The sequence below is a fragment of the Lathamus discolor genome, chromosome 6, assembly GCF_037157495.1.
Source record: "Lathamus discolor isolate bLatDis1 chromosome 6, bLatDis1.hap1, whole genome shotgun sequence".
NCBI lineage: Eukaryota > Metazoa > Chordata > Aves > Psittaciformes > Psittacidae > Lathamus > Lathamus discolor.
In genome coordinates this window covers 37,516,964-37,542,881 of record NC_088889.1, presented here as the reverse complement: position 1 = coordinate 37,542,881, position 25,918 = coordinate 37,516,964, and the positions used below count along the sequence as shown (strand labels likewise).

The window sequence follows — 25,918 nt, the reverse complement described above, 5'->3', positions numbered from 1 at the left end:
TGTCTTGGAGCACCCTGCACTGGCAGCTGGGCTGGTGGTGTGACCGCCAGCCACTGGGAGGCTGCTGGAATTTCGATGAGTTAATCTCATCACTTTATCACAGGGCACTTACAGAAATTACAGGGAGCTATGAGCAGCTCACTGTGCTGGCAGCCAGCCCCAGGACCCATAAAAGAAATTGAGACAAACACACACACACAAAAAAGTCAGAGAACTTTGTTAAAGTTTGGAGATGATAGTTTTTCTTGGATGAGTTCTTCTTGGGTAATGCTGATTGTGCCTTCTCTGGTGATGTCCCTGTTTCCCGCAGTAATGGCACATACTGCCCCCAGCTGTAGCTCTCAATCCATGAAATGCAGAGCATGTTATGGGGCCTAATATAAAACCTTATTTATTTTGGAAGCTTTGTTGTGTATGAAGAGGGTACAGCAGGTCTCACCTCTAGCATTTGCACCTGTAAAGAGGGCTGTAAGACACAGCTACTGGTGCTTTCTTCCTTTAGACTGGGCACAGTGTGTGGAAGGGGCATATGAGCCTATGTTCAGTGTGAAGGCAATAAGCATGGTGAATGGGTGTATTTTTTCAGCTGTGCTTACCAGCAAACCACATGCATGCTGCACAATGTGGTGGCCGCTGCTTTGCCACCCAGGAAGGGAATTTTGCCCACTGCCCACTCTCCTCTGGCTCTGCTCCTTTAACAGTCATAATCCCAGTATAGAAGTGCCTTTGAGAACTGCTTTTTTAAGCTGTACAAACAGTATCTGTACGGTAACCAGTACCTACACCTACTCTGACACTAGCACATTTAGTTGTGATGTAGGTTTTGTAAACAATTTCCGGTACTTCGCTAGTCAATGGGTCCATGGGCTGGAGGCGTGGGGAAAGTGGGAGATCTGCTTGACGCAGGGTAAATAGAGCTTGAGCTACCAGATGGGGGCTGTCACTGCCTTCTGCCGCTATAAGGGCTCAGTGCCCTTGGTGTAGTGTCTGTTAGAGGGCAATTTTTTTGGCCATGACACCATGAAACATGAAGTCTTATGTCTTTCCAGAAGTCTGGTCCCAGCTTTGGTGAGAAATGTGGGCATTGAAACTAAGGCAAAATCTTCCAAATTGAGACTGTGTTGTAGTGTCTTCCCAGGTTTGTTCCTGCTCTGTTCCTTCCTGTGTGGGGCACAGCAAGTGTCTGATCATGAGGTAAGGGCCTCTGTACTCATTGGTCTTGTAATGTGCTGGAGCTGTGTGTCTAAAGCAGGAGTTTGTTTATTACCTTGAGATTAAGCCTGAATCTCAATTTCCAGCTCTCTGAGAATGTTGATACATTGCTAGTTATTGAAATTCAGGTGCTGCCCAATGATGAAATACAGTCTGAATGGAAGCAACTTGTGCAGCACACTCTGCTCCTGCAGACAAACTGGATTTTGGAAGGAGATGATTAATGGTGAAGAATGGGGTGGCTGGGCTGAAGCTTTAGGGGCAAGTTGCAAGTCTTGTGACAAAACAAGGGCGAGAGGTAGAAGGTTTATAATTAGCAGGTGGATCACCTTTGTGCTTTGAGGTTGTGTGCTCCTGGGATTTCGCACAGCATGGGCCAAGCATAGTGAGTACTTTCTTCCTTTTGAATCTGTGAATCTTTTGACTCAGATTCCCAATGGGCTTTCCAACTGCTTAGTTAGCTCCAGAGTCTAATCACCACCCCCAGAGACTGGTATGTATCAGATTGTCGGTCTTTACTTAAAGGATGGAAGGGTCTTGTGCAAGAACATAGAAATCCATTCCAGAAGTAGGAACAAAAAATCACATCCTGTCCCAGTGCTACTAAACTGTAAGATCTGCTTCTAATCTGATGATAGACAAAGTCATAGAATCATAGAATAATTAGGGTTGGAAAGGACCCTAAGATCATCAAGTTCCAACCCCCCTGCCATGGGAAGGGACACCTCACGCTAAACCATCTCACCTAAGACTCCATCCAGCCTGGCCTTGAACACTGCCAGGGGTAGAACATTTGCAGTTCCATACTGTGTATTCTCTTGGCTCTTACCTACATTCCTCCCTACAGCTCTGATTGAACTCTTGAATCTCAGTTTCTTGCTCTAAACCTCCGAACCAACTTTTTCATTCTTCTGAACTGACTGTAGAGCTTAGAAATCCTTTTCTGAGCTGCCTGATTTACCCGGTAGTTAGACCGCCTTAAATGTATTGTCATTGTCAATGTATCACGGCAAGCTTAGATTTCCAGTCCTGCTCCACAGAAAACACTGAATAGCCCTCTTCAGAAACATCACCTCCAAAATGAATGGCAGGATGTAAACAGTCATTTCTATTTGTTGTCTTCTAGGACTAAATAATTGCTACCTCACACTGTGATCCAGCACTTATATCCTCATGTCAGACCCTTGTGTCTGTGTTTCAGTTACTTTCTTGGCTTATGATAAAATACTATGTGACCAAAAATAAATTTGTGATGCTGCTTCCCCTGTTTTGTCTCAGAGGCAATGTTGTGAAGTCATCATAAGTGGAAAAGAATGAGGAAAGAAATGCTGATGCTCTTTGCAGAGGGATGAGACACAGATGCACAAGGACTAATAAAGTACTGGAAAGATTTGCCTAGAGAAACTGTGCATTTTACAGGGCATGTTATCCATCTTCTCAATCCAGACCTACTGCTTCCCTGCTACCTGTAGTATGCCAGCAGGCAGGAGGAAGCAAAGGACAAAATGTCATCCCTGAGCTCCTTGCTCCCCCAGGCAAGGCAAGAAAGGGCAGGTAACATCCATCCTACAGACATGGAGCAAAACTGGCCACAAAGGAAATGCTGCTAATACCTGAACTGTTCCCACTCTAAGCCCTGGACTTCAGGGAACAGGACAGGTTATAAAGGATGAAGCACAAGGGATGATGATGTACCTGGAAGGGACATTGCACCTGAAAGCCCAGCATTGCAGTGAGCTCCTTGGATGGACAGGTTTCTCCCAATACTTAGAGCAGTATTGTTTTTTCTACATAGTGCTGGGCTCTCTAAGAGCCATCATCAGCCAGCTGTGGTCTCAGAGTATGTGTGTGTGCAAATGAGTGAGCAAACATACAGCATATACAGATTGATAGTGGTGGGAATATCTGCGTCACTGCAACTTGTCCCTTGATCACTGGGGATAACATTGTTCTTGGGTGACCATCTCTGTGTTTGATTGCAGGGAATATTGAATACAGCTGCCCGGCCACGAACGAATGTGAGATCACGAAACGGAGGCGCAAGTCCTGTCAGGCCTGTCGCTTCATGAAATGCCTCAAAGTGGGGATGCTAAAAGAAGGTAAGACAGAGTCAGACTGAGAATTGTTCTCTTTCCCAATAGCACCTGAGACTCCAGGCCTTGCAGGATCTCTTAGGCTTTCCAAAGGTGTGTTTTTAGGGGCTTTGTAAGATAGTCAGGATGTGCAGGGACCAAGAGGGCAGTCCAGGGAGAAGGATTCTAGTCAGCACCCTCATGATAGGATATTACTTCTAATACATGCAGATTTGAAAAATAACTGGAAACTGGTGGTGCCAGACTTTCCCAAAGGAACCTCAGGCTGGAAGGTGTTTCACTTCTTTCTCCCCAGTTCATTTTGCAGTGTTGAGGTCATTTTGCCCTTTGTGTGATCATGACTGGCTTCACTGGGCTTTGTAAAGTAAGGATGGAGTTAATGCAGAGCTATGGCACAGTGTGCAACAAAAATCTGCCCATATTCCCACTTGGGAGACTATTTGAAGATGGGCACAGGTTTGTCTGAGAGCTGTGGGTCCCCTGCCCTGCACACCCAGCCTGTGCTGTGCTCAGCCTGTTGATCTGTTCAATGCTCTCCACTCGCCAAGCAGTGTTCAGCTTCTCTCTTGTGCTGCTTTTCCTCCCCCCATTGCCCTCCCCAATCCTTGTCCATTCAAGGTGAACCACAGGGAATTCAGTGGCAATTAAACATATTCTTATAGATTGCCTTTAAAGCTTTGTTTCCCTTGGGTCCCTCTGAGAGAGGCAGCAAGGGGAGAGGAAGGGGAAGGAAGGAGAAGCATTGCATGTAACTCTCTGCATTGCTGTACCTGGCAGAGCATAGTCCCCTCAGTTTAACCACAAGGAACAGCAGCTGGCTATGATCTGCGCAATTCCTGTATGCTGGAGCCAAGATGCCAGCATGCAGTTTGCTTCCAGGTCATATCTTCATAGCAGCTGGTGATAAATTGTACAGTGTCACTTGAACGTGTATTGCTTTGCACTAGAGCGCTCTCATTTCTTGAGAGGCAGGTTGATGGCAGCCAGTGTTGTTAAGAATGTAGATTAGATGTTAAACACTGTTCTGTTCTTTGATGGATGTGTAGTTTCTGTGGTTAAGTATCTTCCTGCTAGAGCACCCCAGTTACCAAGCAGAGGAGGTGCAGGCTTGTGTAGTCTGGCCCTCCCTGAGGTGTAGAGGTTGTAGACCCAGAGAATCTTGATCTACTGCTGGGAGGTAGGCACCTACTTTTGGACCTAGATAGGGACCACTGGAAACCTGTTTCTCTACATGTGGTAGTTCATGGAGGGGATATATCCCCTTACCCACATGCCAGTCCACGCTAGTGACACTGGCATTAGTGGGAGCACAGTTTGGTAATGCGCTCTAGCCTGCTCATACTAATCCCATAAAACAACCTTAAAAACCTGAGCTTTTAAGTGGCTCCAGTCACACTGCAGAGCAGCAGCATGGGTCCAGGCTTGCTGGCTGCCTGTGTCTGTGCTGCCCTGCATCCAAGCATGTGAGCTTCTCAAGCTGGCAGCTGGGGGAGCAGAGCCACAGAAGCCTGCACTGGCATGTTTGACTGTGTGGCCAGGACATCGTCTGCTTCCAGTTTTGGGAGTTTGGCACAGTCCAGAGCAGGTTCCTGTGAAGCGTTCTGTGGCTTAGCCTCCAAGTTATGTGAAAACAGTTAACTCCTTCCAGACCAGAATCGGGCTGGAAAGCAGTGTAGGTTCACTTACACCACGCTGTGCCTGAACTCCTGAGCTTCATGGAGTTGCCTATACATGTCAACCTGAAATTTGACTCTACGACTGCTTTTGTGCTGAGGTATATTTAGTTATTCATATAGGGATTGATTTGGCATCAGTAAAGCCACTGGGGACGGATGGTTTGCTATTGATATTAGTGTATCCGTAATACATGCCTATAATATTTAGAGCTGTGGAATATACAGTATAAAGATTTATTGATAGTAATGGGATGCAGGAACACATGACAATATCAAGAGCAGCAGAGGAAACTCCACTAGCAATCTGCAAATAGTACTCCCACGTCCTAACACAGAGTGGGCAAGTAATGTAGGGCAGGCATCTTTTTTTCCTTTGTGCTTTTTTTATTGCTCAGTTTCCCAAGATGGGAAATAAGGGTCATACTGTTTTGCTTTGCAAAAGGATTGTGAAGACTGATTAGTTAACTTTATGTGAAGTCTGGTGGAAGCACAAAGTACTAGTTCAATCAGTACACATCTTTAAAAGCAAAATCCAAAAAGGGGGCAAAATGGGTTTACAGTCTTTGGTCTTCACAGACCCAGGAATTTCTGGAAAGAACAAATCCATAATTGTTTGACTTCCTCAAAAATGCAGAATTGACAAGGGATTTTGGATTAGAAAAGGTTCGTTGGTCTTTTCAATCTCTAATCTGTCATCCTATTAGCTCATCCATCCCTTTTCTTTGCCAGGGCAGGAATGTTCCTAGCTGTGTATTTCTTGCAGTTTAATTTTGTTTTTTAAATCCCTGATGTCTTGGTTTCCCCAGAGAGCATGTTCTGGAGTCCCCCAGCACTCGTTAGGACAAGATGTGTCTTGATACTTGAGCTAGGACTACTTTTTTTCACTTTCAGTAGTTCCCTTTTCTGCTTTGCTGCATTGTACCTCTCTTTTCCTTGGCTTCATCTGCGGCAGAAGGTTGCTAAGCTAGGGTCTTTCTCCTCCTTGATTACCAGGGGTTTGGAGAAGAACAATCTTGTGATTAAAGGTGAGATCTAGAAACTACTTCTTCTGTTGACAGGTTTCTTCTTGTTGTCCTTTGCACTGGGCTGGTAACTTAGTGGGGACATTTCTGGGTAAAGAAACTGTCCTGAAGAAGAGTATAATATTCCATTAGTACCTAATTAAGGGCTTCATGACTTCTTCTCATTAAGGGAGGAAAGGCTTTCCTGGTCATTGTCATCACGTGATGTTCATACCATCTCCTGACCACTGGGCATATGGCATAAGCCTGTTCTTCAGGCAGAAGGCACCACTATTCAGAGATGGCAGAATCAGGAAAACGTGACTTCAAGCTTCTGCCTTACACTTTAAATGCTCAGTTGATGCTGCCAAAGAGACATAGGCCTTCCCCCTGGGAGTACATATGAGGGGTCACCAGACATCTCTCCTCCCTGTAGGGACTGCCACTTTGAATGTAGCCCTTCAAGATCTGGGGAGACTGCCCCTAAACAAAAGTGCAGGTTATTCAGGCAGTGCCGAGTGAATGAAGATCATGGCAGGAAGACAGCCAGTGGAGCAATCAATAGGTGTCTCAGATATCCAGGCCACTTTCTTTAAGAGAGCTCTGATCAATGGATTGCAACAAGGGAACTGCACGGACATCAGAGCTTTGCTGTCTCAGGTTCTCCTGGCGTGACGCTGCAGAGCTGGCCAGACTCGCTGGGGAAAGTGGCAGGCAGAAAGCTCTGCCCATGGAGCCCAACTGGCTCAGATGTCTGAAGTTTTGGCCTGTCTGGCTGCCTGTGTCTCACTTTCCCCTTCCATCTTGAGTGTGCCCCCAGAGAGCATTAATTAGCCCCTCACTAGCAGGCTCAGATAGGAAGCTGCTGAATCTGGAGTCCAGGATTCCAGCAGACTACAGTCCCAATGCCCTGTGGAGAGGCACCATTCCTAGAAAACCTGTGCTGTGCTGCTCTTGACCTTGCTGTAGCACCAGCCTGCAGACAGTGGGAGATGAGGCTTCTTCACAACTTCATCCAAGAGAAGTACATGGCCCCTTCTCTGCAAAAATTAGGGAAACCTGAGCACCCTGTGGTTCTGCTGACCCCGAATGAAGAAGATGGTATTTACATACATGCCTGGCCAGTGTGCATGACCAGTGAAGGAAAAGGTGCCCTGCAACTTGTAGAGGAGAGGCATTGTGCAGAGCTGGACATCCCTGTCTCTGACCACCCCATAGCCCTTCTACTCCCAGCACTCTCTGTCTTGTGCTCCCAATGACTGAAATGTAGCTCTTTAGCTCTGGGCTCTACAAAGTAGATCTAGATCTCTCTGGCTCTCAAGAATGATGGATAGAGAAATTTCAGTGGTTTGGCAGGTCTCTTTTAAAACCTCAATATACCTTGTCAGTTTTGGGGAGAATATAGCCTTGCCATTCACGCTCTAGCCACCCATGGCGTCTCAGTTCTACAGCAATTTGTCGTGTAGAGGTAGATGTAATTTCAGGTGACACATGGCTTCTGTAAATGGGCTCAGAGGTTTGATTTTGGACATTGGCTGGTTAAATATGACCTCACAGCCTTGCCCTCCACACCTCTGCTGCCTCTCTGAAGTCACAGTCCTGTGTGTCACCTTGCAGAACTGCACCATGAAGAGGACAGTGATGTCAGTCTTTCTTTGTATGTCAGTGTGGTAGGTTGACCTTGTCTGGCCGAGTGCCACACAAAGTTGCACTCTCAGACCCCCTTCTCAGCAGGACAGGGGAGAAAATACTATGAAGAAGTTCGTGAGTTGAGATAAAGGCAGGGAGATCACTCAGGAATTATCATCATGGGCAAATTTCAAAATTTTATTTTATTGCCAGTTAATAGGAGAGGAGGATATTGAGAAATAAAAACAAAAATAAAACCACCTTCTTCCCACTTCTCCTTCTTCCCAGGCCCAGCTCACTCATAAGGTCTGCCTCCTCCCCCCCAGACATCACAGGGACTGAGGACCGCAGAGAGCCACCCTGTCTCTGGTGTCTTTGGGAATACCTTGCCTATGAGGAACTTGCAACAAGCTGATAACTTCTGTGCTGCCTAAGGGCCTGCATCTGTGTGCATGTTGGAGGTGGTCCCCACTGTAAAGATGGCGAGCCTGTAATCTCCAGATTTCAGAAGTGGCTGTCTCTTAAATCCATGCTCCTCTTGTTCAAGACCCTGGCTGAGTAGGAAATGCTGTAGCCAGTGATACTTTCCTTATGTTTACTCCTGACTGCTAGGTTTAACTCCTAACTCTCTTAACTTTTTCCCTAACCAGCTGTAGCCAGGGGCTGATGGTGCAGATGTTTCCCAATTACACAAATCTCTCACCGTGGGCAGGCCTGTCTCTGTGATGTTATAAATTGGGTGCAGTCATCTAGTATCTAAACAAGGGATTCCAAGCACTGGCAATCCCAAATTACTTCTGCTTAGTAACTTTGCCTTCATCCTTCACTAAAATCCATATATCTGAATCAACAGCTGAGCTCCTTTTTGGCAACGTAACCAAATGGAGGGTGTTTCATTTCTGTTTTCAAGTGAAAGAATCTCTCAATGGAGCAAAGTGTTTCCAGCAACCTCTCCCCTTTCCCTCCTGCCCCCATCCCTGCTTCCAGACCATGTGTTCTCAAAAAGATATTTGATTTCAGTGAAAGCTCAGCTGACATCCCTACAATATGCTCAGGTTTTTGCTTTGTGCTTCCTGGGAAGGATGAGGGCTCCTCCGGGGATTCTGGGTAATTGGGTTAGTGGCCAGCTCATGTCAGGAAATTAAAAGGCAGCCCCGATCAGGTTGCTGCTGCATGTGATTTAATGGCTTTGTATTTATAGAGTATTCTGCCTCCAGCCGGTGCCAGAAATATCACTATTGGAGGCATCCAAATGAAAGAAGAGAAAGAAAAATTATTTTTCTTTCTCTAAAATACCCCTGTGTTTAAAAAGAGACAGGCAACCCCCTGTCCTTTGAAACAGGATCTCCCAGTGCAGTGAGTGGCATCTTGATGTCTGTATCATCCACACATAACTATTTTCCAAGGCATGAATTGAGCATTTGCAGTGTGGCTGGGGCTGTGCTGTGTGGTGGCATGACATTGAGCATTGCTGCCTTTGGCAGGGTGATGGTAATTCTCCAAAAAGGAAGCTTCCAGTGGACGGACAGTCCACAAAGTACACACTGGGCTACTGGCACTTGATATCTTTCTTCTGGCCATAAGACTGGTGTATCCAGGACCCTCCCCACATCTTCTCCCATATCCAATGGCTTATAAATCTCTTTAGTTTGGTTCCTCCCATTCATTTATTAATCTGTTTAGGTTCTTGCCATACCTAACTAAATCCCCATTCTGTCAAACATGAAGTCCAGGCTCCATCGATGTAAATCTGTTGAGAAAGGCATCACCTCCACACAGGTTTATGGTAAACACTTTGTTCATTCTGTCACCAGGAATTACGCTTAGTGCTCTTATAACATGTATGAAAAAGAGGAAGCTGATAAAAGCTGCAACCATCCGGGGATGTTTAAATCCCAACCATTGTGTTACAAGCTTTTAGGCAGTTCTGACATTGTAAGGCCAGGCTGGATGGGAATTTCAGCAACCTGGTTTAGTGGAAGTTGTCCCTGCCCATGGCAGTGGGGTTGGAACTAGATGATCTTTAAGGTCCCTTCCAACCCAAACTGTTTTATGATTCTATGATCCCCTGAGGTAAGCAAGAGTGGGGTGTGACTGAATCCCTTTCCCTGACTCACTTTTGAAGACTGTGCCAGCCCTTGGGCTGCAGGGCATCCTGAGAGAGTCTTTACTCAGAATTGACTGGCACAGCTGTTCTAAATTTAAGAATTAAATAAAAAGTGGACACTAGTTCTTACTGTTGGAAAAGCCGCTGCTGAGGTGACACTGCAAGATTGCTGTAAGAGGCTGGCCAAGGCAGCAGCATGCTGTGTTGGTGGTTCTAATTCCCTCACCTGTGTGGATCTCCATCAAAAGTGGGCCTCTCTCCCTGCAGTGGTGAGCCCTCTCCATTGTGTTACTTACCTAAAAATTTGTTTCTTGATCCGTGCTTATGCTCCTTTACCAGTTCCAAAAGGCTCATAAGCTCTACCTAAATAGAGTGAGACAGAAAACTGAGCTAGAGAAAGCATTAGTTTGACCCTGCAGGGGTTCTCTTGGTAGCCAATGGAGAGAAATATCCATCATGACTCCTGGCCTATCTGACCTGTGAGATGAATGTGGAGGTGCCAGCTTCTCTCTGTTGCCTGTCAGAGGAGCCCAGATGCACAGAAGGGAGCTATCAAAGTCTAAAGTAGGCTGAATTAAATCACACCCAGGGCTGCAGGTCCCTTTAGGCAGTAAGCACCTCTTTGGGGATTTAGCTCTGAACACTACCTCTTGGAAAGTTAGTGGGCCTCTGGTACTAGGTATATCAGACATCACAGGGCTAATCTGTCCCTCTGAGTCCAGGGACTCTTTAACCAGACAGACAGTAAAGAAGCATTCCTATGCAACAGCGTATCCCTCAAAACATCAAAGGTGGAGGAGGCTGCAACATACTGCTTGAACTGATCTAATCTCTCTGTAGGCCCTTGTAACACAGGAGATGGATTTTTTTTCAACTCCACTGCCTCCCTCCCCAGGCTATTTCTCCACCCTTCCATTGCAAGCATCATTCCCAAGGTTGCTGACCTGCATCATGCCAGTTGCTGTGTTTTGATGGCCATGCTGTGACCCTCAAATTGGTTTTCTATGTTTCAAATGTGTTGGGTAATTACACCAGTCATCTGTCAGGAGATTTTGCAGGGGCTGACCTCTTTTTGCAGTAGTATGAGAGCCTAATGGTATAGTTATTTTTCCCTTCCCATGCTGGAATCTCAGAGTAATGAAAGAGCCTAGTCAGGCTGCAGCCTCTTCGCTCTCAGAGATGCTTTTCCCTATAGTCTGTTTCTTTCCCCATCTCGGCAAGCCTAACTTTTATGGTCATCAGTGCTCTCTTGTTTCCTAGGTAGGCCTCCTCCTGGCTCACTCATCCCATCACCACACCCTGTTGTCCCTCCTGAAGTTCAGAGCAAACAGGGAGACAGAAATTCTGTAGGAGACACCTTGGGCATAACCCTTCTCCCTTTCTTTCTTCTCTGCTTTCAGCCTACTCCTTCCAGCTTCCTCGTGCAGTGCCAATCCATGTACTTTAGATGGCAGCTCCTGGGGATAGGGGCATCTCTGTTAGTTACAGAGCACCACCCCAACTCAGACCCTGGGAGAGCAAGCAGGCTGCACTGATGCAGAAACTGCAGCTCAAGGGTGAGATGGGCAGTGGCCACAGGACCTGGCTGGTATATGGGGAAGTTCAGCAGAAGCAGCCCCAGGGGCATTGCTCTCTGGCCAGCGCTTGCCCTGTGTTCCTTTCAGTTGTGTCCTCCTTGATCTAGACACATACAGTGCCATGCAAACCCCATACCTTGGCTCCTCCACTAGCTCTTTTGGCAAGATAGATCTTTCTGTTCCTATCAATTCATGGGCATGTGATAGGACTCGATGGAAAGTGAGGTGAGGCCAGTAATTTGACGTGACAGCTGATATTGGGCCTAGACTGCATTTCCCACCAGCCAGGGCTTAGCTTCACAGAGCTTTTAAGAGTATTTTTAGTTCCCAGAAAATAAAACAGAAACTAAACCTGACTGTGTGCTGTCGCCTCTGCATACTCGGCTATTTTTACTTCCGACAGACTCGGCCTGGGTCCAGCTTTTAAAAAAAAGCTGGAATTATTTTACTTCCATTAAGAAAAAAACCCAAAAGCCTGATGTTATCAAGTCAGCAAGGGGACATCTGATCCCAAAGTTGTCGGCAGACGTCTCTCTGAGGGGTATGTCCGAGAAATGCAGGGAGCTTGAACAGATCAGCAGATCAGCTCTACCACTGCAGAGGCTTGGTGCTGGCACAGACCTCGCTGCAGGAGCACTTGGAACACGAGTGGCACCCACAGGACGCTTAGAAAACTGACATCTCTACCCCAGGCAGGACGGTGAGCCGAGAAATCCTGCACAAGTCCTGTCTCTGCCCTGCTCCCTGCTAGATTAGAGGGGGCTCAGGCAGGCTGGGAGCTGAGAGTGTGCTGCCAGTGAGCCAAGACTCAGTCCCTGTGGTAGACACCGGGGCCAGCACCTAGGTCAGATGGGGTGCCAGAACTCATATGCAGGGTCAGTCAAAAGGTAACAAAATTCAATGAACATCAGCAACATTCAACAAAGGGAAATGAGAGGAGGGGGATGTTTCCAGTACAAATAGCCTTACTTTGGTGAAGAAGCAGCTGCTAGAAAGGTAGGTTATCAAGGGATGATACTTCCCAAACTTTGCCCTGTACTGTTGCATGTCACATTGTATATGTAAGCACTCCTTTCTTTACTGTTCTAGCAGCCCCTCCTTGCTGATACTGTCAAGAAGGGAGGTCCAGGAATGCTTATGGTGACAATTTTGTAGGATGGGTGCCCTCTCTCTTGGGAAGTGGAGAGTTGTGATCCATGTGAGAAATGGTTATGTCCAGGAGCTGGAAGGCAACTGCTTTCTCTTGCCACTGTCTTGTGAAGCTGTGGCACCAAATCCTATGTAAGAGTCTTCAGTATGGACCAGCTGCATCTTGTGAGTGGCCACTGCAGCTTGCAGTTAAAGCTCAGGAAGGCTGCATGTTTGGTGTGAAATCTGCCCTTTGGGTTACAGTGTATGTATCGCTCAGCCTTGCTCCAGCCCTCTCTCTCATCTCCCTTCTCCTTACACTCTCTCACTTCCATTCATATCTTAGTTTACATCCCCCTCAGTTTCTTCTCTGCTTAGTGCTTTCCTTCATGCTGTTTCTCTGAGCTCACCCACTCCATTTTAATATCCTTTAGTGTCCCTTCACAGCTGCATTGTAACCAGATTGCCTATCTTAAAATCAACCACTAAGGAAATCAAAGTAGAACAGCAGGTATTAACAAGCCACCTGAATACCACAGCTCAGTACCAGGTCCTGATTTTGTGCATGCCCTTCCCTTCCATCTAGGTATGACCTTTTAGGCTGTCAGATCTTTGGGGCAAGGATTCTGCCATGATGCTTATGTCTGGAGTGTCACACTCAGGGACTCAGACTGAAATGCTTTTGTTTGCTATAGCACCTACAGGTTGCTGGACTCAGCAACTAGCACTGGGATGCGCTACATAGGGGTCAGCCTGTTCACCGGCTCTGCCGCTGAGCGATGATGACAGGGTAGGGCAGTGGCTCTGCAAATGCTGATTGAAAACATTTGCCTCAAGGAGTGTCGCACAGGATGGGGAACAAGAGGAGGACAAACACTTGTTCAAAATTAACAAGCTGAAGTCCTTGGGCAAACAGACCTCTGCTCAGTGAAGGAAGGAGGGATGGAGGGTAAATCTCTCTGCATCTCTCTTACCTTTTTTTAATGCACTTAAGTCCTTTGTGTCCTTATAATCTGATTGAGGGTCCCTAATACTGCTACAACCTGTGCAGCCATCCCTCTGCCAAGCACTGGAGGATGGCATGCTTCTCCTTGGGAGAAGGAAATGAGCTCCTTCCCCATTTCCTCCCTATCCCCTCCCAGTCTTCCTTCCCCACTGCTTATCAAACTGCATGGTGAAAGCATCCTGGAGGGCTCTGTGTTGTTTTCTCCTGGGCTGAGAATGGCATCTCCCAACACTGACATCAGGACCACTGGCGGCGGGGATTGGATTATTCTATGACCTTTCTTCTAGGAGGGCCCTGGGGAGCTGATATTCGGGGCTGAATTCCTGCAACATGTTCTGGATTCCTCCATAATCTTTGAACAGACCCTTTTAATTTTCATACCTGGTTGCTTGGTTTACTGACAGTTCCTGAAATTTGTATCTCTCCCTACTCTCCTAGCTTATAGGTAGGTGTCACTGATTCAACAGAGGATGGAGTAGAGGTCTTCTTTCTTAGGAAACCAGGGTACACTTATAGCAGGAAAGAAATCATGGGTGGAAATGAAAGCTTCCTGCTTCATTCAGGACTTTGTTAGTGCTATTTCTCAGGAATCTCCCTAGATAATCTCAGGTTCGGGATTCCCTTGATGCACTTTCTGAAATCACTCTCTGGAGTACGTTTGGGCTCCCATGAAGGAGTGTTGCCCACAGTGCTACCTGTTGCAATTGGGAAACCTTTTCAGAAACAGTACCATATAATGAAGGAGAAGGGTAGTATTTACGCTTAGGGACGTCAGCGAATTCTTCACACTGGGTGAGAAACAGAAAATGGGGCAGGGAAAGGAAATCACTCAGTTTGATCTGAGTTCACCTATTCAGCTTCATGTCTTTTTCTCAATGTCTGCTGGCCTCCCATAGCAGCCACTTGCAGCAGTTCCCTTGCTCTGGAGAGCTCCAGGCCTGCTCATTCCTGCTTTTCCTGCTCAGTGGGAGCAGCAGGACTCTTAAAAGGAAGCAGCTACACAGCCTTAATAGCACCATGCCTCTATGCCTCTGTCCCCAGACACCACAGCTTATGGGCAATGCAACCTAGACCTCCATGCAGGTGTTGCTACTGCCAGTGAGATTTTGCTGTCAGACTGTGAGTGCTGCTGGCCTGATTGGTGTTGCTGTTGGGGGGCTCTTGGTACTGTCTGTAAGTCAAGCCAATTTGAATGCTGCAGCCATGAAGAGTATCAGGATGGTGTAGCAGGTAATGGTTTCATGCAGTGCAAGCAGGGCTGGTGTGAGTATACAGTAAAACCTTTCTCTTTCCTATGATGTTGTAAGCAAACGTGGTATTGAAGTGCACAGTGTGACAGACCTGTCAGCAGACTGCAGGCTTTTTCAGGTGTACAAGTTGTTCAAAAAGCATCACTTCAATGCTGATTTGGAGTGTTTGCTTTTAGTTGTTTGTGTTTATGTAGTGGATTGATTGCAAAATATTAACGCCTTACGGGGATTACTAAGTGTATCACATAATTGGTTCCTGTGAGCAGACTGGATAAACTCATGTGTGTTTCTATAGTGTATCTTTATATTTTTATTATATTTGAATGCTTCTACATGTACCTTGAAAATCTGGGGGTCTTTTTGCAGCAGCTTTTTCTCCCAGCAAGACTGAGTTACCCCAGTTTCACAAGACCGATTACCGGAGATCATATGGATGGCCAGAAATAACCTACAACTGGACAAATACCTATGGCTTTTTTCACTATTTGTTTTTAACATAGTATGTTGTACTAATACAGCAGTTCAGCTGCTGCTACTGGTCTATTGACGCTGCTATGGTTCTTTGCATGGTGACAATCACTGATGCTTCCCAGTCACTGGGAACAGTTTTCAATCTGCTGTTTGCAGCTTGATTCACCATATTTTGAAAGAGTTGAAACAAATTCTTCAGTGACTCCCTACTTCAGCTTTATCGTTGCTTGATTGTAGTAGAGGTTGTTTTTATTTTGGTTCTACTTTTCTTGCAGTTGCCTTAATTAATCAAGGCTGAAACATCTTTGTTGAATTCATAGTTCATAATCTATTTGTTATAGGTCACATTTTCAAATATAAACAGTGAGAGGCCACAGAACATTTAACTCCTCATTTTTAAGAACAATCTAAAAGCTTATTTTTATAACTGCAGGTCTGATTGATATTTAAAGGTTTTTTTTTTTAAAGCAAGATCACCTAGAGGGCATTGAAGTCTGAAGCTTTTCATTTGCCCATCCAGACTGATGGTGATTCAAGAGTTTGAATAGGTTAATTTCCGTCTTCATTAATGTTTTGAATAAAAGTAAAGCTCCCAGCAGCATAGTTAGAGCTGGAGGCAGTCTAGCTGGTATTATTGGGATTGCTGGTTTCAGCTGAGATCTCAAGTGTTTGGGAGAGGGGAAACTCCCCAGGGTGTGGGGAATGTCTTACTTAGCAATTTCTGGCATCTGCATGTCAAGGTTCCCTATGGCACTAAGGAATTGTGAGGATTTATCTTATTTTACCTGCAGGTGTTCGTCTGGATCGAGTCCGTGGAGGCCGTCAGAAATACAAAAGGAGACTGGATTCTGAGAGCAGCACTTATCTGAGCTTACAGATCCCTCCCCCAGCTAAAAAACCATGTATGTATTGGTCTTGAATTGAGGTCCTCTGAGCAACCACTAAGTTTCTTTTTACTGGTTTTCCAAAATGTACAGCAGTTGTTGCTTCTGATTGCCGTGTCATCACCAGCACTGGGATATTTTTCTAATGATCACAGTGCAGAGGTAAACTAGGTATAGCTGAGGTACAGCCCAGGTACTATATTCATAAATACCAGACCTTTCCTATGAGATTATGTAAATCCATTTAGTGATACTCTGATCTTTTCCTGTATCCAAGCAATATTAACAAAACTGGCCCTATGCTGATTTCTCTCTTCCATACTACCTACCCATAGTTCTCTAAACTTTTCCACAGTCCACCAACTGCTTATTCATGCCTTCTCCTTCCTTTATTGGACCTACAAGACAATGGCTGACAACCTTGCAGTAGCTTCTTGCTTTTGTCATCCCTCTACAGAGCTGGTTTGGAACAGGCAGATCATAACAGCCTGTGTATCTGCAGTGAAGTATTCTCCTGTTGTGGCCAAACCCATTTCTAAGGTCTTATGGGCTCTATAGTCATGTCTTATCCGAGGAAGGTCCTTCTAGAAAGGGCTGTTGTGACACCTTATGTCATGAGAGATACAACAACTTCTCCTTTGAAATATGCAGTGACTAAGATCGTCTCCCACTTGCTGGTGGCTGAGCCAGAGAAGATTTATGCCATGCCTGATCCAACCATGCCGGAGAGTGACATCAAAGCCCTAACAACCCTCTGTGACCTGGCAGACAGAGAACTGGTGGTGATCATTGGCTGGGCTAAGCACATCCCAGGTAAACTGTGGGAATTACAAGGGTGTAAGTATGAGCAGCGAAGGGAGCTATTATTTATCACTGTGCTTATCAGATTTTTATATATAGTGATGGGTGGAAATTACTGCTTGTGGTGGGCTCTCACTGGTAACAAACTCCAGTAGATGCATAAATTTATGACTGTATGTGTGTGTTCCATGGGATTATGCAGAAGGCTTTGAGATCATATGATAAAAGTTCTCTGTTTTACCTGGCAGTGTGTGGCACAGCAAAAGCACTTGGGAAACAGGCCTTGGGATGGTATGGTGGGCTTAGTGATTTTGCACTGCTAGGTCTGTTGCGTTTGTAGATGAATAAATGTTATGGCAGTGACCAGACTTTACTGCTAATGACAAGGCAGATACCTACCCTGTCTGCAGTGGACATTCTTGCCCAGAGTCAGGAAAGCTTTCCTCATGCTGGACTCATCACAGAACAAGTCCCATGGGGATGCAGGACATACTCCTTATTTCCAGTGAATCTCCAGGCTTCTGTGCTAACAAATAATGAGGGCAACTTACTTGCAATGTGACTGGCCTCAGAAGACTCATTGACTATATCCAATAAGTGCCTGTACAATTGTGTGACATAGCAAATGTCTCACACGTGCAGGTAGGATGGACCCAGGCTGAAGGAGCAGACATGGCCCTCAAGGGGGTTCTGGGGACAAAGATTTGGTCTGGAAAGGGAAAATTCCCCCTCGTTCTCTAGTTCTCTCCCGCCCCTGCAAAAACAAAACAAAAAACAAAGATAGGTTAGATTTGCTTGTGGAAAAGGTTGGCCAGGGAGCTTAGGGGATGTCCTTGAGGTTTACATGGCTGCTTTCCAAAGACTGCTTCAGAAGATTAGTGTGAACGGGTCACTACAGCTATCTCCTGTCTTCTGTCCCACTTTCTTGTGTCAGGAGAGTATCTAGGGCTCAGCCATAGGATCACAGGATTTAACCCATATTGCATATTGTCCGTGTCTTCCACTGCATGGGTTTGTGTTCTCTTGCTTTGGTTCTTGGCCTTAAGTTCTTCCTTGTTTGATGAGGCATCTCAACCATGAGTGATCAGACAGTTTACATCTCCCATGTATTTTGTTTCTCTTCATGGCTCCTTTTTTGGCTTTTTGGTGGCTGCTTCTCTTTCAGAGGGAGCATTTCTCCTGTGAGTCAAGGGTTAGTGGTTTCCTGGGCTAGATGGAACATGGACTATTATTTGGTGGGACTATGAAGTCTGGAAAAACTTTTTCAGGACAGTGTTTCTGAGTAGAGGTTAATCTCAGTGGTGCCCTTCTTACATGAAATCTGCAGTATCTGCAGAGATTATACCCGTCACTAGTGCCAAAATCCATCTGGGGCTGATTCATCACAAGTGGGGTTACAATGGCGATTAAGGAACTCAGCATGGATTGCTCTACTAACCCAGAACTTGGGGTGTTAACAGGAATGGTTTTAATATAATGCAGTGTCTGTTCACGCAGCATGCCCTGCTGTAGTTCTCTAGCTTGCAGCTGTGGAATGAGCATGGGATGCTCAGCTCCAAGTTCATACAGAGTTTTCCAGCCTGCCATGGTGACGATATCCCAGAACAGGAGTATAGTAGAGATTGCTCCTGCACTGCTAAAGAGGCTCTTTCTCCCTTTTCTGAAAGGCAGGACATACCTGCCGTCATCTCAGTTTTCTTTTTTCCTTTCCTGTCAAAGGCCCTGCAACATGGTAATAGCCATCAGCCTGGCACAGTTCAGACCAGCAGCAGTATTATAACAGGACTGTGTGCACAGGAGCTTAGGGATTGTTACACAAGGGAGCAGTACTGAGAAACAAACATAATAGAAGACTGTTCATAAAAATGGAACAAAATACTCCGCAGTTCTGAAACAAATATAAAACATACTGAGTTAGGCAGCAAGGGGGCAGAGCAGGGCAGGGCCAGGAGGCTGCCAGGTGTTTAGATTATCCATGCCCTGTATTTCTGCCTTCCCAGGAATTTGAGCAAAACGAAATTGCTTCCTGTGTTCATAAACTCTTGGAGAGAGGGGGATGGTGAAAAGAACAAGTCACAAACTCCTGCCATATATTCACACTGGAATTAGTAAAAACCAGTGTGATGTTAAAATCATACCAACCCTTCAGGATGCCAGGTGTCAGCACAAACTTGCGGCCCACAGTGTTAGCAAATATAATCAGTTAAAGATACTCTTCTATGACAACAAGAAAGCATGATTTAATGGTGTTTAGCAAGTATTATTAGCTCAGTAGCCTTATTAACCATTAGCTCAAAAGCCATGCTTAGGCAATGTGGAGTTTTCCCCTTCTGTGCGAGGCCCCCTCCCCACTACGCACCTCCCCCCTGCGCTAATTGTCTTTGAACATCTACCTTTTCTTCGTGCCTTGCTTCAGGGAGACAAGACTTCTCTCGAGGGGTGACGATGAAGGCTCTCCCAGGGTAGCTGTTGTGCTGTTCTCACTAGGAAGACGATAGTACTAGCACAGAATGAAATATGGCAAGTGGAGTGACAGCAGCTGTGTCTGGAGTGGCCTCAGATCCTATAATTACATCTCCCTTTATTACCTCTGCTAATGGCCCTCCAGGATGACAGAAATGATAATAAATTAACAGATTATGAACTCCACTTGCCACAAATTATGTGACTTCTTTTTTTTTTTTAATTCTGTGAGCTCCCACTGCCAAACCACGGGAATAAAAAAAGAAAAAAAGAAGACAAAAAATAAACCCCCTGAATGTCACATCAGCTATTGCAAATAAAGCAGCTCTTCTCAAACTGGCAAGGAGGGAAACATGCATACAGCTCTCTGCTAGATACAGAGGCTCTTCTTTTTGGGAGCGTAGGGATGGCAGTGGAGCATTCAGCACCTTTCAGGATCACACCTGAGAAAAGCAGCAAGAAACAGATCACTAAGGACACTTTCTGGATGCTGTGCCATCAAACAGCTTGGGAATGCAATAGGACTGGGTTTTATCAATTCCTGGGAGCTGTAAGATGGTGCACCAGTTGAATTTGACTGGAGGTTTTCCGGTCTTATAAACCTGTAATAGCAAGCCTGTGTTTTTGGCCAGGTGAAATTAGCATTTACCTTTCCTGATGTCGAGATTCTTAGTGTGGAAGACCCCAGGTTGTATGGTCTTCCCTTGTCTGTGCTGACTGCAATGTTACAGGCACAGTCCTCCAGCCCTTGCATTCTACATGTGTAAACACTGGAGGAAAAGGGTCCCAATTCTGTCGGATGTTTCCAGTCAAGGCTTGGCACTGCAGCACTCCTTCCCTTGTGCCCTCCTGCTGGAGCTGGAGGCCTTGGCCTACCTGGGAGTGCTTCTGGGAAGGTGCTTTCCCAGGTGGGTAGGGCAATTGCAGCTGGCTCTTCTGTTCTCCTTGGCACAGGACAAAGCATGGTCTTTCTTCTGCAGTTCCCACCTACCGTAACTGCCTCTGGGAAGGAGTGATTAACAGAGATGCTACTGCAAGGGTTAAGTACATTTTCCTACTTTATTCTCTAGCAGATAAAGTGTCAGCCATGTCTATCCTGGATCCTTTCACTCTACTACATGACTGTTTCTCAATCTTTAACAAATTTCATTGGCAGAGTGCAGTGTAACCCCTTTTGTAATCCAGATGGGGAATGAGGACGCATAAAGCCGTCTGACCCAGAAACTGGACTTCAGGCAGCAGCCTAAATGTTGGGTTGTCCTGCATGGTCAGAGCTAGGAGAGGGGTGACCAAAGGAGAGATTCCAGGTGCTGGAGAGTGACAGTGGCTGTGCACAGCACCATTCACCCTGTCTCAGGGCTAATCTTCTCAATTCCCTTCTGCAGCAAGTAGACCTAGGGAGACAGAATCCCAAGCATTTGAGCTGCGTCAGCCTACACTTGGACTTAATCAGGAGGGCTACATTCAGGAGCAGCATGTACCAGCTCCAAGAGGCAAGGGGCAGAAAGGCAAGGCAAAGGACAAGGCACCTCTGAAGTATTCACAGCCTGAGTAAGGTGTGGTATTCACCAGGTGCAGGACAACTTGGAGCACTGGCTGTGCTGTACAAGGATCAGTCTTACAGCCATGGAGCTGGATTTGCGGCTCTTCTCCCTAGGAGCCTGGACTCCTCTTTAGCTGTTCCCTCTGGCTCTCCTCCCCAATGGTTTATTGATTCTTCCCTCCCACCCACTGCTCCCCTCAGACCTTGCACACACAGCACGTGACAGCTGATTGGTATCTGTTAATTAATGTGGCCTGGGGCCTCTTTTCTATTCAGTGGCCTGATAAGGGAAATTGGATGTCCAAGGGCTGCCAGGCCATTATCACCCTTTGCTTCCCCTGGCAACACAAACACAAAACATGGCGTAGTGATAAATAAATACCACTAACCCACCCTTCTGCCTTCCCTTCCCCAGCTGAGATAGCGCAGATAGAAAAAAAGAACCCACAGTTGGTCAATATAGCAATCATCAGCTCTTTTGTTAATTGCCAACTTGATAACAAGAGAAATCAAATGATCATCATGGTGGCTGGCTATGAAGGCCCTGATGCGAGGCCAAGAACTGCGAGCAGGGAGGGCTGTGGGATGAAGGAGTCCTGCTGAGTCTAGCACACAGACAGTGGGGCTGGGAGGCTTCTGCACAGAGGCTAATTAGCTCACAGGTCTCTTGGGGAGAAAACTGGCAGGGGAGGCTGGTGGAGCATCTCCCCCCACCTCCTTCCCCAGCTGTGGGGTCCCTGGTGGTCCCCTTCTCTCACAGCCCTGGGAATCTTTAGACACAAGGTGCTGCCAAAATGTGCAGTGGTGGGCAGGAGCTGCCTAGATGGGACCAGCACACTGTGCTTGGCATCCCTGTCTGTAATGGCTATGGCACAATGCCCATCTCCCAGGATCTTTCATGGTCTGGCCTGCAAGGGTGCCTGGTACATAGGACGTAACAGCTTGCTTTCACACGCACTTTTACCCCTGAAGGCAGATGGTGCCCCTGTGTTTTGGCCTCTCCACTTTCTCAAGTGGGCACTGGAGCTGTCAGGGTCTATCTCCAGATTGTGTTTACTCTGTCTGTACTTGAGAAAGACTTGCTTCACTGCTGGGTGCTGATTCTGTTGCTGCCAGGTTTGGCTGTCATTAGGTCCTTGTATGGCACCATAAAGATATTTTCGACACTGGGTGAGGTTGTTGGCTGTGAGGTGCAGAAAGCTGATGGCGTGGAGCTCAGGGAGTAATGAGGAATAGAAGAGGTTTCTGTTTATACAAGTATTCAACTTTTGAATACATTTCAGTGCTCTGTTGTGGCAGGACCTTCTCTCATGTTGACCAGATGAGAGATTGTGGTATGCTTTTAATTAAGGCCTTTGTCATTCCCTCCTATCCCATCAGAAGCCCTCTTTTCTGCCATGTGTATCTGTTCTCTGCTCTTTGGTCAGCTGGGGCAGATTAAATAGGCTGCAGTACAAAACCACAGAGGAACAGTGAGCAGGATGATGTGGTACAAAACAGTTGCTGCTGTAAAAGAAGCAGAGATAATTGAAAAGAGGTTGTCATTAACCTTGGGTTGCCATAAACACAGTCAGATCATCAGAACTGTTGTGCGTGGGCATAGGAGCAAAGAGAAGACTAAGGTCCATGTGTGCTGACTGCCACAGAGACAGGGTTGCTTTAATAATCTTTTATAAATTATTTTTGACAGCAGCAGGAGAGTGCTTGAGGTGAATCCCAGGGAAACTAAGGATCCCAGGCTCCTTGAGGCTCTGCTGCATACCCATTTGACTGTGTTTGTCCTTTGCCCTCTCAGGGTTCTCCAACCTCTCCCTTGGGGACCAGATGAGCCTCCTCCAGAGCGCCTGGATGGAAATCCTCATCCTGGGCATTGTGTACCGTTCCCTGCCATATGAAGACAAGCTTGTCTATGCTGAGGACTACATCATGGATGAAGAGCACTCTCGTCTGACGGGGCTGCTGGAGCTTTACCTGGCCATCCTACAACTGGTGCGCCGCTACAAGAAACTCAAGGTGGAAAAGGAGGAGTTTGTCACACTCAAAGCTCTGGCCCTTGCCAACTCAGGTAAAGCCCTAACCCAGTCACCGTCACAATCAGGGAGTCAAGGCCCATATTGTTATCTAGCCTGGGAGGAAACTAGAGACTACTGCCCGAGACTCTGCTCTGCCTGTCATGCAACATCCTCAGAGCTCTTCTTTGTCCACAGAGCAGGATCTAAGCTGGAGAGCAGGGAGAAATTAGGCTTGTTGCTGATAGAACCCAAACTGTGCTCTGGCCCTGTATTAGAGAGCGGAATCAGGCAGGGATGGGGTGGCTGCTGATTTCTGGCAGTAAAAGAAAGCCTGTGAAGCCCTTCTCCATTAGTGAGCTGACTCTGGTGCCATGAGTTCAGAAAAGGGGATGTAGGATGCCCTTCCATCCACTTCAGTAGTGTTCAGTTGGTCAGCTACAGCAAACAGGGAAACCTTGGTCCTAATTTCAAATTCCACAAAAAGCTGTGGGATTTGGGTTGCCCAGTCCTGTCCTAGAAATGTTCAGTGACCACAGACACTGAATCTCTCTTAAACTGGGAGACACTGTGGATCTGGATGGTAGAGCGTAAGCCCATGTTGCCTGTTCTGTTTCCTCTTGTGAAGAGGATGAGAAAGGCCAGGGCCCTCCACCCAGTGCCCTCCATCTCAGTCTGGGGAGGGCTGCAGCTCTCAATCCAGCAGGCTGTAGGGGAGACAAGAGGTGCTGGGTGCTGCACTGCTGTCACACAAAGCCAGATAGCTATTTGCTCAGGACTCCCTTCCAAAAGGGAAACTGCTAAAGCTACTGTGTGACGAGGGCTCCCTCTACATCCCTTGAGTCTCATTGTCTCGCATCAGATCTTTCAAACTGCATCGTGCAGGTCACAGAATTCACACTTGCAGCCCAGCAGTGAATCCAGTATCTGTGTTGGATAAAGCCACCTTCCAGAAAGACACCCCATGTGAAGCTGAAGGGATTAGAAGAGGGGGAATCTGATTCTTTCATGGTAGCTCACTCTAAGAATAAATAGTTTTCTCAGTTAAAAAACCAACCAACCAAACAAACAAAAATATAAAACCACAGCAAAAAAAAAAAAAGATTCCTTGGCACCAGATTTTTAATGTCACTTTGACTGAGTTCACCTTTTAGATACTGGTCTTTGTTGAGCTGTGTGCTATGACCCCAGGTCTTCTGACTGCTTGACTCAATGAAGTTCAAGTTCCATAGACAGATTCCTTGGCTATAGATACATTACTGCAAGTGTAAGCAAGTGGTCCAGAGTGCGTGCGGCTGCCCTATCCCCACTGTTTTACACCATCCTGATCCTCTTTGCCATCCATACATCTTAGCAGCAGCAATTTCAAAGAAAAAAGAAATTGCTTACAACTCATTGATAAAAATCTTGAGTGGCATCTGTTTCTTTTACTGATCCCTGTGGATTTCCGCTAGAAAACTTCTCCTTCAGGGATGATTCACCACTGATAGCTACTTTGAGATCTGTCATCTAGCCAGTTACTAATCAATTGAAAGTGTGCTTTATTGATATTGCATAGTGCTAATTTTTTAATGAGAATGCCCTGTGGTGCTAAGCCAAGTGCCTTATAAAAGCGTAAGTCTATTATAGCTATGAAGTTAACTTTATCAACCAAACTTGTAATCTCATCAGAGAATGAAAACATGTTTGTCTGACAAGACCTGTATTCCAAAGTATTGTGTTGACTGGCAGCAGAATCACAGAATCATTCAGAATCATAGAATCACTGAAGTTGGAAAAGACCCTTAAGATCGTTGAGTCCATCCATTAACTTAGCACTGCCATGTCTGCCACTAAGTCATGTCCCTAAGTAAGTGCCACATCTATGTGTCTTTTAAGTGCCATCTTATAAGTCTTCATCAAACGTCTTTCTTTTTTTTTCTTTCCTTTATGTCACCCTGGTTCACATCAGGCTAGCATGGAAATCATCAGGTAATACCTAGGAGAATACGTGCGTCATTAGAACTTTTTCAGTCATCTTGAATTGCTTGAAAATACCAAAACTTGTTAATCATTAATCTGCCCTATATGGGCCTCAGCCAGCAAGTTTAGAACTATTCAAGCCAAGTTATCCAGCTCTGCTGATTTCTGTGAAGTTTGTACCTAACAGATGTCTGAATCTTCTTGTATATAGGACAGACTAAGAAGTCTTAATCATTTTCATATAACATTGCTACGTAATGCTGCTTTTTTCTAAATGGGACAGACATCCTCACTGAGGACTTCTGTCTCCTTTGCACTGCTGTTAACAGTTTAATCATGTCCAGGTGAAAAGAGCCACCCTACAAATGGTCATTTTTCTTCTATTTCTTAAGTATTTATAAAACTTCTTTATTGTCCTTAGCCCTCCAGCCATGGATTTTCCTCCAATGTCCTTCACTTCCCTTATCGATTTTCTATACTTCATAACTTCTGATCCATATGAATTGCTATCTAGTTCCCTTTTTCAGTTTCTCATATATTGCTTTTTTAGCTCTAATTGCTTCCTTCACTTTGCCACTGAACCAGGATGGGCAGATGGCCAAGGCTGGCCTCTCTCGATTGTGGCAAGGTGGCTTGTGGCGATGTAATCAACTCTTGTTGAAGGATCTGCCTCCTGTCTACCAGGAAGGTCACAGAATTAAACAGGAAGAAGGGCTCCTCAGAGAGGCTGAAGTGCTAAGGTAGTGGTTGTGACAGGATGACCGGGTAAGTAAGTGCCACACCAGGGCATTTATCTGGCCCATGCTATGAGCAGAGGCACTGTAGAACCTGAGCCTTGGTACTGTCACGTTCTTCACAGGGCAATAGTAGCACTGTCTGCTGATGTTGCTCGCTGTGTTTTCAGGGTTAAGCCCAGGGTAAGCCTTAAACGACAGTCTGTATTGGGAGTGGAGAAACACTAAGCAAAGACAGACCAGAACAACCAATATTTGTCAGGTGTTTTGGGGTTCTACTTCCAGCACTGTGGAGTAAAGTAGCCAAGGTGACGGTCAGGAGGCACAGGACAGAGTATGTTCTCGGCTGGATGGAAAAAGCCATTCTGACTT

The 25,918-nt window shown here is 46.0% G+C and overlaps 1 protein-coding gene across 12 annotated transcripts in view; it reads left to right on the top strand.

Moving 5' to 3' along the window:
* Positions 1 to 25,918, top strand: part of ESRRB (estrogen related receptor beta) — a 139,238-nt gene that overhangs the window by 105,391 nt on the left and 7,929 nt on the right. For 9 of the 12 annotated variants that reach the window (XM_065686042.1, XM_065686041.1, XM_065686039.1 and 6 more), the window contains 4 exons: positions 3,195 to 3,311; positions 15,942 to 16,052; positions 16,686 to 16,847; positions 22,637 to 22,906. In XM_065686042.1, the coding sequence (XP_065542114.1) occupies positions 3,195 to 3,311; positions 15,942 to 16,052; positions 16,686 to 16,847; positions 22,637 to 22,906 (660 nt within the window). Of the gene's footprint in view, positions 1 to 1,085; positions 1,195 to 3,194; positions 3,312 to 11,659; positions 11,996 to 12,039; positions 12,292 to 15,941; positions 16,053 to 16,685; positions 16,848 to 22,636; positions 22,907 to 25,918 lie in introns of those variants that run through there. The other 3 variants (XM_065686043.1, XM_065686045.1, XM_065686046.1) reach the window with 3 other exon arrangements.